The 13,339-nt window shown below is 40.1% G+C and overlaps 1 protein-coding gene across 4 annotated transcripts in view; it reads right to left on the bottom strand.

The window, feature by feature from the left end:
- Nucleotides 1-2,523: 2,523 nt before the first annotated feature.
- The window catches only part of LOC108708716 (spermatogenesis-associated protein 13), a 52,905-nt gene continuing 42,089 nt past the window's right edge, over nt 2,524-13,339 (bottom strand). For all 4 annotated transcript variants that reach the window (XM_018247722.2, XM_018247723.2, XM_041582664.1 and 1 more), the window contains 4 exons: nt 10,529-10,658; nt 8,985-9,357; nt 5,797-5,871; nt 2,524-3,140 (listed from right to left, as the gene is read on the bottom strand). In XM_018247722.2, the coding sequence (XP_018103211.1) occupies nt 2,968-3,140; nt 5,797-5,871; nt 8,985-9,357; nt 10,529-10,658 (751 nt within the window). In that variant the 3' untranslated portion in view covers nt 2,524-2,967. The remainder of the gene's footprint in view (nt 3,141-5,796; nt 5,872-8,984; nt 9,358-10,528; nt 10,659-13,339) is intronic.

Raw genomic sequence — 13,339 nt, 5'->3', positions numbered from 1 at the left:
ATCACGTAGAGAGTGATATTCTGATTTGCAACTGGTTTGAATTTTTTTTTTTTTATTATTTGTCGTTATTTAGGTTTTTATTCTGCAGCTCTCCAGTTTGAAGTTTCGGCAAACAAGTGAATGGAATATGAATCGGAGAGGGACTGAATAGAAAGATGAGTAACAAAAAGTAGCAATAACTATAAATCTGTAGCCTTACAGAGCACCTGTTTTTTTGATAGGGTCGTTGACCCTCATTTGAAAGCTGGAAAGAGTCACAAGAAGGAAAATTATTTTAACTATAAAAAATAAACAACGAGGACCAATTGAAAAGTTTTTTTAGAACTGGTCATTCTATAACATAGTAAAAGTTAATGTCAAGGTGAACAACCCCTTTTATGCCAATGGTTTGGGGAGGAATTAGGGGTAGAACCAAGGTACAGCATAGGGCTAAAGGAATAGTGAATCTGCACACACATACTTTTTCAGGCTACTACAGTGTGACAAGAGCAAACATGAGTGCTTGTCAGGTGATAGGCATTAAAGTCTATGACAAGGCCACAACGGCCCGGGCCTAAGGCAGCACGAATTAAGGAGCGGCATGCGACCCAGCCACACCTGCACTGGAGCGATGGGGTCAGAGACCTCCTACGCGTCCTGCCCCTATTCTTCCAGGTGTAAAAAAATAAAAATGCATTTGCACGTTGTGGGGGCGCATCCGGAGGGGGTTAGGTAGGAATTTAAAAATGTGGGCCTCTGGGCTCAAGGAAGATAAATCTGGCCCTAGGTGCTGCTTTGGGCTTCGAAAAACATGGTGCTTAAAGCAGCTAAATTATTCCCAAGCACCACTGGCCTTTTATTTACCATATTTAAGGTAATATGGCAGCTTCCACTGAATGCTGTGTACAATGTTATTCCCTTAAATGGCAGTTTAAAGGAAAACATCCAAAATATGTTTCGTTAACATGCCTTTTTCCCTGAGACACGACAACAAAACACCTGTGGCATAAGGTCATCATTCTGTCCCAAAAAAAATTAAATTAAAAGGCACCCAGAAAACCTGGCTTAATTAAGTGTTCCATGCCACTATTCATTTACTTATGCTACACTACAATTCTCAGCATGCTCAGCAGTTTAGATAGCAAGTGGGATACTGGGAGGTCTAATTTAGCAACCAGCCATAGCTTGTAATCTGAATCTGAAATAAACCCCCAATGCAATGTATCCTGTGCCAGTTTGCAGAATGGAAGCAGAAGTTAAGTTAAAGGAAGGCCACATTCAATGTGGGTGGCTAGGGGGGCGTTGCTATATATATATATATATATATATATATATATAGCGAATAAAGTACCCCTTCTTGTAAAATATAAGGATATTATAAATTATCGAGGAGTTTCATGACCATATAAAAACACGAGGCCGTAGGTCATGGAACCCCGAGGTAACTTCTAATATCCTCATATTTTTGCAATTGGGGGTACTTTATTTATTATAATACACAAATTTCAGTGAGTCATGTGACAGAAATGACATCAGAACTCACCGTTTATAACTGATGACATCAGAACTCACCGTTTATAAGGATATAATTTACAAGATATTCATGGCTTTTGTGTATTTTTATATATATATATATATATATATATATATATATATATATATATATATATATATATATATATATATATATATATATATATATATATATATATATATATATATATATATATATAATTATGCATGTAGCTGGAGCACTCAAATCATTAAGGTAATTGCCTAGGTGCAGGTTAACTTAAAAAATTTATAGAGCAACAAAAACCGCACACAAAGGACTTGTATAAGTGAAAAAAGATGACCAATTTATTGCGACGTTTCGGCTCCTGTACTTGAGCCTTCTTCAGGTGGTGTGTGAACCACCTGAAGAAGGCTCAAGTACAGGAGCCGAAACGTCGCAATAAATTGGTCATCTTTTTTCACTTATACAAGTCCTTTGTGTGCGGTTTTTGTTGCTCTATATATATATATATATATATATATATATATATATTTTTTTTTTTTTTAATTTTAAGATGCTTACTATGTGCCAGGTTATGCTTCCCCTTTAGTAAGTGTCTTTATAAATAAAACCAGGCTGCATCATTTTTAGGCTGCATTCACTATGACCATAAAAGGCGGTGAGGTTTTGGCATTGAAGTTAAGGGCAGAGTCACGTGCTCAGATTCAGGGAGATTAGTAGCCCAGCGACAAGTCTCCTCTTCTTCGGGGTGACTAATCTCCCCGAACTGCCTCCCGCTGGCTACAATGTAAATCGATGGCGGGATGGCAATTGGTGTGCTTCGTTTTCCGAGGTTGCTTCATGAGGAAACTTCGGGCGACGACAGAAAACGAAGTGCTCTGAGTGCCATCCCTCCGGCGAATTAGGGGAGATTACTCGCCCCAAAGAAGAGGCGATTTATCACCTGGCAAATAAATCTCCCCGAATCTGAGTGTTTGTCTTTGCCTTAAAAATGCCATTCAGTACCATGGAAAAGAACAAAGGTAAAATAATCTGGCCAATTTCATTACAAATGAAAACAAAAAACAATAATATTTACAGTTTTAAAAACACCCCTAAATCAAGCTCAGCCAGTCCATAGCAATAAATTAAATAGTCACTAGAAGTATTTATACTGAAACATTCTTATATTACACACGGCACAATAAATCCCTCTTTTGCGTCAAGTTATTTCACATTTTTTTGGCATTTCTTCATTTGCTTTGTTCCTTCATTATCTCTTGTTTAATTCAGTGATTTCCATTCTCCGTTTAAGGGAATTTGACCTTGAAATGCTGAACTTGTGCTTGGATGCAGAATTCTGTAGTCCAGAAAACAGTTCTTCATTTAGATCAGGGTTCCAGTCGTCTGCCAGCTACTGACTGGCAATACCCAGGACCCAACTCAGCGCCACCTGGAGGGCAGCAGTTTTAGAGGCTTCTCAGTGTTGAGTCTTATTTCTTGAATGGGGTAAGTTTGGTGATTGTGCTCCAGAAGGGAGAATTCTTGCGCTTGGGTTCTGCCAGTGCAAATACCTGCTGCTGGGGAATGCTGGTAGGCACGGTGATGTGGCGCTGGTGAATCGGGTGCAAGTTCTGATGAGAAGGAACTCCACTGTAAGATACTCCTTGGGGAGGAACAACAGATAAAAAAAAGTTTAACATGGATATATAGGAGCTGAGGATGAAAATAAGACAAACATCAAGTTATTTAGCTTTTTATTCAGCAGCTCTGCAGTTTGCAATTTCTGCAATCTGGTTGCTATGGTCCAAATTACCCTAGCAACCATGCATTGATTTGAATAATAGTCTGGTTTAGGAATAGGAGAGGTCTGAATAAAAAGATGAGTAATAACGAGTAGCAATAACAATACATTTGTAGCCTTACAGTGCATTTGTTTTTAGATGGGGTGAGTAAACCCTACTTGAAAGCTTTCTAAGAAGGCAAATAGTTCAAAAACTATAAAAAAAAAAAATATGAAGACCAACTGAAAAATTGCTTAGAATTGGCCATTCTGCAACATACTAACAGCTAACTTAAAGGTGAACCAAGCTGTTAAAGGGGACATATTCTGAATAAACAAGAATGTGGCAGTGCATTATACTCATTTAAATATAGAAGGAATTGTATTAAAAATTAAAAAAAAAAAAAAAAACGTGGTTTGGGCCAGGGGCGCTCCGCCAATGAGGCCAGTTGAGTAACTTGTCTCAGGCGGCAGCGCCCCACTAGGTACCAGGGGTGGGAAAAATGCCGCTCCTGGTACTTTAAGAGCTGAATTTCTGGTTTTCAAACCCGAAATTCGGCTATTCTAGCGCAGAGAGCGCAATTATGCTCTCTGTGCTAGCGTCCTGGCCCTCTCTTCTGCCCTCGTGGACCCCCTGACCAAAAAGGTGAGCGCACCAGGGAGGGGGCGGCTGCAACACCAAGCTGCCTCAGGCGGCGGAGGGGCCAGGATCACCCCTGGTTTGGGCTGATTTTTTGAAAATTTCTCCAAAAACCCTACTAGTCCCGTCCATCTATTCCCTTTCTGCTGCCTCCTTTCCCAGGCTGTGCAGGGGAGCCGGTGGTGCTTAGCACAATGATCTTGGATAGGAACCAGTCAGCAGCTAGGCTGACCGCATAGGAGATTGAAGCCTGTCTCTGCAGACAGATCTATGGGCAGCTCCAATAAAGGGGCTATTTTTTGAAGTTCATTTTTAGCCCAGAGTGAAATACAACACATATATTATTCATTATTGTTTACAAGATTTTCTGTTATGATGTTATATAAACATTGCACAGAAAGGTGCACAATTGTTGGTTTAGTTGGTCAATAGAACCAGTTTTAGGGGAGTGAAGTGAGGGGCATATGTGTTGGGGTTCACAGCATCGCAGGGGCTTTTTTGGAGGGAATAAAAAGTATTGCTAAAAAGTACAAAGGACAGATAACAAGGGTTAAATATCTTCAGTATATACATCTATATCTATACATCTATCTATTTATATCTGTATATACATCTACATCAGCTTCCCTTCAACAGGAGCATTGGCCTAATGGCTTACAGTGCTCCCCAATCAGTAGCTCGTGAGTAACATGTTACTCTCCAACCCCTTGGATGTTGCTCCCAGTGGCCTCAAAGCAGGAGCTTATTTTTGAATTCCAGACTTGGAGGCAAGTTTTGGTTGTAAAAAAACCAGGTGCACTGTCAAACAGAGTCTCAATGTAGGCTGACAATCCACATACGGGCTACTAAATGGCCAATTATTTGCACCCCAAGAACATTTCATGCTTGTGTTGCTCCCCAACTCCTTTTACTTCTGAATGTTGCTCATGGGTTCAAAAGGTTGGGGTGGGGATCCCTGGATTAGAAGGTTGGGGATCTCCAGCGATGTAAGTGCTGAAACCAGAATCCTTCCCATAAACAAGATGCGACCCTACTATACAACGCAGTCGCTTTTACAACCCCCTTTATTTTCCAGTGATACTTGATCTCAGGAATCAGATGGAAGCAGCTAACAGCAATAAGCACCGGCTGCCAATGAGAAATTTTCCTGATGGAAAAGAATCAGTATGAAGGGCACTGGCTGGGAAGGAAGGTTACCGACATATAACGTCTGATTGACTGTGAACTTTGCCTTCTCTTCATGCACCAAGGCTTATAAGCTAAAATTCAATGGGATTTCCAGTCAATTATAAAAGTGTGTCTGAGGGTCAAGGTTACATATTGCCAGAGGGGCCATTTCTTCTGTGCAGCGATGGAATGTTGACCCCATAAAGTACAGACAGGGCACAAAGCAGAAAAAGTTGGATCACTTTGGGACATGCCCAGCGTGGGACTAGGACTTTCTTCTATGGCTCTTGTCTACAATGTCACTTATGGCCTTTTATATATCAGTGTCACGCAAGGTGTAGAACAAAGAGAGCAATGTAATGAAAGGCATTTAGTTTGCTCCAGGGTCTAGTAACTCATAGCAACCAATCAGGTGTTGTACACCACCTTTTGATTGGTTACTGTATCTGGCAGTGTATGGTCGTCTTAAAGGGGTTGTTCACCTTCCAAACACTTTTTTTCAGTTCAATTGTTTTCAGATTGAAAACAATTTCCCATTTTACATTTTACACTTTAATATTAGAAAAACGGTCACACACAGAAAGTGATTGGAAAAAGTCTTTATTTCTGGTGAACTGTCTGAAACCAACTGAACTGAAAATAGTGTTGGAAGGTGAAGAACCGCTTATATGGCAAGTACCAGAAGCACCGGGTGATGTTGGGTTATCGAAGGTATTTACACAAACCACTCACCTTTCATCTTCCCCTGCCTTGATTTCTTGGCGTTGTGCATTGCTTGCTTCTTTTGGTCTTCGGAGATCTCCATCCCTGTGATGAAGAACAAGGGTTATACACAGAGCACAGGGAAAGCATAAATCTCCATTATTCCTGCTCTCAGTGTGGTCATTTCATCATTTTGGGTATTTATAATAATATAGATATTTCATGTTTATGTGTTCTTGCTTATCTTTATATTCAGACTAGGGATGCACCGAATCCACTATTTTGGATTCGGCCGAACCTCCAAATCCTTCGCGAAATATTCGGCTGAATACAGAACCGAAACCAAATCCTAATTTGCATATGCAAATTAGGGCTGGGAAGGGGAAAACATTTTTTACTTCCTTGTGACAAAAAGTCACGCGATTTCCCTCCAAGCCCCAAATTGCATATGCAAATTTGGATTTGGATTCGGTTTGGCCAGGCAGAAGGATTCGGCCGAATCCCAGTGGTGGAACTACCGGGGGAGCAGGGGGTGCGAGCGGGCCAGGGCCCGCACCCCCCAGGGTCCCCCGGCAGCCCGCGTGCCATTGACAATGTGGGCCATGCGGAGGGGGGCGGGGCCCAGCTGTGCGTCACGCACCAGGGCCCGCCCCCTCTAGGATCGCTACTGCCGAATCCGAATCCTGCTGAAAAAGGCCGAAACCTGAACCGAATCCTGGATTCGGTGCATCCCTAATTCAGACGCACCCGTACTCTTCTCCCAGTGTGTCACTTACATCCCTGCCTGGTTGCTAGGGTAAGTGGGACCTTAACAACTAGATAATGGTTTAAATTCCAAACTGAAGAGCAGCAGAACAAACAGGCACATCATTCAAATATCACAAAGAATAGAAAATAAATTGTAAAATTTTAAATTTTCACTATGTACCAAGTATTAATTCTGAAGTGAATGTGCCCTTTAAACTTACAATAATGTATGTGTATACAGCCATTTATATAAGGCATGGTATAAATTAATAAAAAGTCATTATAGGCCATGGCCAGGTTTCTACCTTACTATTAAAGGGCAAGTAATTTTTTGGTTTAATAGTTGTATTGCTTTTTAACATGTCACACAGCCTGCAGTGCTATGCTACCAATAAACTGAAAAACCCAAACATATTCTTTGCTCAATCCAACCCCATCAGCTATTTTTAAATAAAACAGCACCTGGGCTGAATACTCTATTGGTATAAGAGGCTAGACATTCATTTTTCTGTTATTGTAGAAGACAGACCATGTTGTCACAGTCACAAACATGCATGCAGAAATATATGAAGGCAAAGTAAGCAAGAGATTTTCACGTCAACAAAAATATGATCCTCTCAACAGTATAAGGAGAAGGGGGCAATACTGGCTGCTTGCATAAATCTATATACCTACAGTAGGTACAACACATGAATGCGTTTCACCAAATAACTACTCTAATAAACTGATTCAAACACTTCCATCTCAATAAAACTTCCAACTCCTGTTATCCAGAAGGGTCTCTTTGCTGATCCCACTAAATACACTGAAAGAAGTCAGCTTTGCTACTGAGCTTTGTTAATTATTCTGGCCTCTACTTGATACAAAGCTATGAAGGGAGTGTGACTGTGGGATAGCAGGTATAGTAGGGAGAGATGGTGCCTATAGTAACAGTGGGATAATAGTCTCTGGGAAGGGAGTGTGGCTGTGGGATAGCAGGTATAGTAGGGAGAGATGGTGCCTATAGTAACAGTGGATAATAGTCTCTGGGAAGGGAGTGTGACTGTGGGATAGCAGGTATAGTAGGGAGAGATGGTGCCTATAGTAACAGTGGATAATAGTCTCTGGGAAGGGAGTGTGACTATGGGATATCAGGTATAGTAGGGAGAGATGGTGCCTATAGTAACAGTGGATAATAGTCTCTGGGAAGGGAGTGTGACTGTGGGATAGCAGGTATAGTAGGGAGAAGTGGTGCCTATAGTAACAGTGGGATAATAGTCTCTGGGAAGGGAGTGTGACTGTGGGATAGCAGGTATAGTAGGGAGAGACGGTGCCTATAGTAACAGAGGGATAATAGCCTTTAATTAACACTTAACAGTTTATCTAATACCATTAATGTATCTCATCCCCATTACAGGCAGTCCTGTTTGTAATTATTGTCTGCCATGGAGCATGGAATTTCATTATGTTTAGATAAACTCCTGCTCTAAAAAATGAAACAGATTTTGTTGTATAAGCCGCACCATTATTAATTAAATTCAGTCTTCTCTTGATTATGCCTCATCCTTTTCCAATAAAACGTATTGCCATTTTTCAAGAAACATGAAGCTGCCTCTGACTATATTAAGATATGGGTCCCAAAGAAATCACTTTGTACTACAGACAGGTGCAGCATCAAATTACTTTATAAACCTTATGACTGGTTATTGGATATTCTTGGGTCAATTAACAGATTTATTTGTGATAACAAATATATCAAGGAATAAAATCCTGTTCACTTCTGAGCTCTGTAGATACATAAAAATATATTCAGCATTGCTATAAAGGCAAATATAGAAATTTTGCTGAAACTTTTATTTTGTGAGATATTTAATATTCTACTAATATTCTACTTCTGCGGAAAAATCGTGTTGTGTGTCCCAGACTAAGCAACTTGAGTGTATTAGAGGGTAATTGTTTGGCTGATGGGGCATGTTCTAGCGAGGTGGACTGCTATTAGTGAAAGTGTAAATAAAATGACGAGGAGAGGCAAGGCACATCCATTTCTACTGATAAAAAATTGCTTCCAAACCAGAGTTCCCCATAACTTCATTGCACAATATGAGGGTTACACAGTCCTATGGTCGGAATATGAGCCAAAGACATTACCCATAGCAACCAATCAGCAAACATCCATTGCTGGAAAATGCTTCTTTCCTGAACATCTCAGTTGCCATTTTTTGGTTTAAGCCCCCCTTTAAAATTCCAAAAGTTTCCTGGGCCCCCTAAACTCATAACAAGATTACAGGCATAAGGAAAAGTTGACTTTAGACTGAGGAATATGTACAACAGCAAATCTAACCCTTCAGTTGAGCTTCAAGGTATCTACAGGAGAACATTCTTTCCAAAGCTAACCCTAACTAATGATCAGCCTCCCCCCCACAAGGCAGCCATCCCCACAGTTTGGAAACCCCTGGCATCAGTGACTTGCATTATCTGCATTACTTGCTTACCCATAGCTTTGTCATCCTGAACTCTTTTCCTTTCATCCAAGAAGGCCTGGATCCACCTTTGTTTGTCCTCTTGTTTTTTTGCACAAAAAAGATTGACCTCGTCTGTTAATCGATTCATGACTTTAAAGGCGTTCTTGATATTCAGATTAAAGTCCCGATCCTTCCCATCTTCAACATCGGCAAACTCCATCTCGTCCATGTCAATCCGCCCCTTGTAATACAGGATGTCCCTGCGCAGCAGATCTTTCTTGCAGAAGACCATTTGATGGTCAAAGAGGAAGAACGTCCTTTGTTGGCTCTTTCCTTGTTTAATTATCATCGTCAGCTCTCCAGAGTGAATCAGTTCTGAACTTCTGGCCAATATATCTTGTCCCTGTTACAGGAAATAAAAATCCCCTCTTTTTAAAGTATTGTCTCTTTATAGCCAACATTAGGATTTATGAATTAACGTTTTGAAAAGCAAAGAATCCTTCATTACTCAAAAATTGGCCATCCACCAATAGATATGCTTGTCTGGCAAACAAGTGAATCTTTGCCTGATTTGGTCACCAATTAGGTGCCAATCTGTTCAATCAGATCCTAATGAGGGCCCATGACATGCTCTATACTTCATGATATTTTATAACCTGCCCAATACAAATCTCGTTGGGAAGGTCATCTGAAGGGTCTCATACATAAGTCAATAAGATACTAAGAGGACTGGTCAGTAGGACCCTATGTGCATTACATTTAGCTTCTAACTCTGTCTGGAGGTGCTGAGTCAGCAGCATTTATCATGGCCACGTTTACAGTACTGAATCAATCAAGGGAAGTTACTCTGGAGTGAAAAATATTTGCAGTACTGGCCACCAGCCTAGTCATGAAACAGTGGCCAATATCTTCAATAAAAATCTACTGGTAATGTTATTGCTGGTAGTTTTTTTAGGGGGGGTCACCTGTTGTCATGCTCATAACCTGCCTAATTAAACCCCCAATCCAGCCAGTTATGCCCCATATGCCTGCCCAATCATGACCCTCATTAAACCCAAACTCCACCACTTTTATGGCCTGCTCCCCTCTAATCTGCCTAGGCATGCCCTCTCCATCCCAATCCAAGCCTCTTTATGTCACCCACTGCACCCACCAGTACATTTTAGCAGAAAACATGGGAACCCTAGCATTATTACATTAGTCCACTACGATAACATGGCCTACACCAGTGATCCCCAACCAGTAGCTTGCGAGTAACATGTTGTTTACCAACTCCTAAGATGCTCTTGGTGGCCTCAAAGCAGGAGCTTATTGTTAAATTCCAGGCCTCGAGTTTTAATTACATAAAAATTAGGTGTGCTGCCAAGAAGAGACTCCTATAGGCTGTCAGTCTAAACAGGAGATAACAAATAGCCAATAACAGCCCTTATTTGGCACCCCCAGGGAATATTTTCATACTTGCATTACTCCCCAACTCTTTTTACATTTGAATGTGGCTCATGTGTAAAAAAAGGTTGTGGACTCCTGACCTACTCTTTCTGCAAGACAAAATCCTGATTTCTAGTACCACTTACCTCCCAACCGACGATGGAAACCTGCCAGCGGGCAATCTTGTCTATGCTTTCCAGGCGCCTTTTTCGCTCATTAATTAAACAAGCAACATTTTTCATGGCTTCGTAAGCTTCTTTTATTTTGCTGTAATCGCTGGAAAATAAACAGGAAGCTTTAATTACTCTTGATACTTTCCAATTACATTTGCACCTCTGTAAAAGCAATTTACTTTTCACCTTGGAAGAAATTAGGACAAAACGAGATGAAGCTTGAAATATGATTTTCACATCTTGCAAATTGCAGTTAGAAATCAAAGTAACAACTGAACAGAAAGGAGTAAATATCACACTGTCTGCTGCCATTTTGCTTGCCTCTACTAAGATGATTACTTTTTCTGCTTATATAAAGCAGTGGAGCTTACAATCTAAGGTCCCTAATCTCATTCATACACACTATGGACAATCAGTAGCCAATTAACCTGCCTGTATGTTTTTGGAGTGTGGGAGGAAACCAGATTACCCATTGGAAACCCACACAATCATGGGAAGGACATACAGTATTAGACCTAATTTACAATGCCCCATGAAGTGCGCAAAGCACAAAAAAGGCTACAATTTATTTACTGAATTAGTTAGCACTGTAGTATTGAGGGGCAGATGGGGTAACCTCTTAGTGGTTTTAATCCCACCCGGGTTAGAATATAACCCCTATTGGCCATTGCAGATAGCACCATGGGTGGACTTTAATTTTGAGTCACAGCGCTGTGCAAATATGTTACCCAAAACCACAAAAGCCTAGTTCTTTTGATATTACAGAATGGAGAATGCTAGATATAATAAAGGGTGTAGCATAGTGACAAGAGATGCAGCCTACATTAGCGACTAATCTCAGAAAGCATGAAATTAGCTGCGTAAAAGTGCAAATGTAATGAAAAGGCTGCAGAACAGAAAAATAATGTAAATTGTTCAGGAAAGTACTATAAAAAAATGTTACATATAATAAACATTATTTTTGGGGGCGTTTACTTCCGCTTCAAATTCATAAAAACACAATATAAAATGTAATTTGCTTCAATAACTTTTTTTGTAGCAATGGCAGCTGTTATGCACTGTGCTGTAGGGACATGTTTGGCTGTATAATAGGTTAGCATTTAGAATATAGTGGTTTTTGTATTGTGCATGTATGGAAACCTGTTATCCAGACAGCTCTGAAATACAGAAATTCTGTCTCCCATAGACTCCCCTCTATTCTGCCCAGGCATGCCCCTCTCGATCCCAATCCAAGCCTCTTTATGTCACCCCCTGCACCCACCAGTACATTTTAGCAGCAAACATGGGAACCCTAGCATTATTACATTAGTCCACTACAATAACATGGCCTACACCAGTGATCCCCAACCAGTGCCTTGCGAGTGACATGTTGTGACAGTTTTATCCAAATAATCCGGATTTTTTAAAAAAATTCCTTTTTCTCTGTAATAATAAAACAGTAGCTTGTACTTGATCCCAACTGAGATTTAATTAATCCTTATTGGAAGCAAAAGCAGCCTATTGGGTTTATTTAGATGCGTATTTACAAAAAAAAAAAAAAATCACATTCTTTTATGAAAACAAATCCAATCAAACTCCCTTCCATGAACTGAACTCCTTTATCAATAATTTTTTTCTCAAAAAAATTGGAGAGTCAAAACATTGCAACAAAATCGAGCATCAATTTGCATTGTATGATTTGCCCCCAAAAACTTGATTTTATTGAATTTTTGCTACGAAATCGCGACTTTTTCAGATAATCGAATGAAAACCACTTTTTTTCGGATTATCCCACACAAATCAGAATGTCAAGAAACAACATCAGGGACATCTGACATTGACTACTACATGACCTCGACAGGTTTGAGATGACGTATTTTCAGATTTTTAGCAGCTTTGGGGTATGATTAATCGCTAAAAATCCAAGTTTCTTTTTTTCCACAAAAAATTTGAGTTTTGCCCCCTAAAAATCTTTACCAGAAAAAAAAATTGAGGTTTAATAAATGGGCCCCTTAAAGGACATGTAACTGCAAAAAAATAAAATCCAATTTTTACTTTCTTTAAGGAAAAAGAAACCTATCTCCAATATACTTTAATTAAAAAATGTGTACCGTTTTTATAAGAAACCTGACTGTATGCAGTGAAATTCTCCCTTCATTTACTGCTGTGGATAGGAATTGTCAGACAGTCCCTAACTGCTGAGCAGGGAAACAATCATACTTATGAACAGCAGGGGGAGCCCCCGCCTTACTTCCCAGCCATGCAGAACTCAAGCAGCTTTGTTTATGATGATCCCTAAGCAGCCCAGATCACACTGAGCATGTGCACAGTCTTAGTCTTGCAAAGATGTATAACAAAGTTACAAGATGGTGACCCCCTGTAGCCAACTTTGAAAGCATAAATTATTTGTTTGATTAGGCTTGTGGTGCAGTAAGTTCATGTTTATATTTAGTCTACAAAATACAGCATTTCAAGCCTTATTCTATTTTAGACTTTACATGCCCTTTAATGTATACATGATTGTCTTGTAGACTTAAGGTATGCTGATCCAAATTAAGGAAAGATCCGTTATCCAGAAAACATTCTGATTAACAGGTCCCATACCAGTACTAACATAGGGGTCAGAAATTTGTTGAAGCCTGCGTTATGGGCCAAACACCTGGTCAGGGAGCAGCAAGATATCAATCAGGAAGGCTGGGAAATACTATCAGGGCTGAATGGTTCCATGGATGTCCTCCTCTCCTGATAGATCTGTACAGGTCATTAAAACGATCCAATATTTTGGAGGGTCTAGAAAAACAGGAC

The sequence above is a fragment of the Xenopus laevis genome, chromosome 2L (genome assembly GCF_017654675.1).
Source record: "Xenopus laevis strain J_2021 chromosome 2L, Xenopus_laevis_v10.1, whole genome shotgun sequence".
Lineage (NCBI taxonomy): Eukaryota > Metazoa > Chordata > Amphibia > Anura > Pipidae > Xenopus > Xenopus laevis.
The sequence above is the reverse complement of the archived record's forward strand: the minus strand, read 5'-3'. Positions and strand labels throughout refer to the sequence as shown.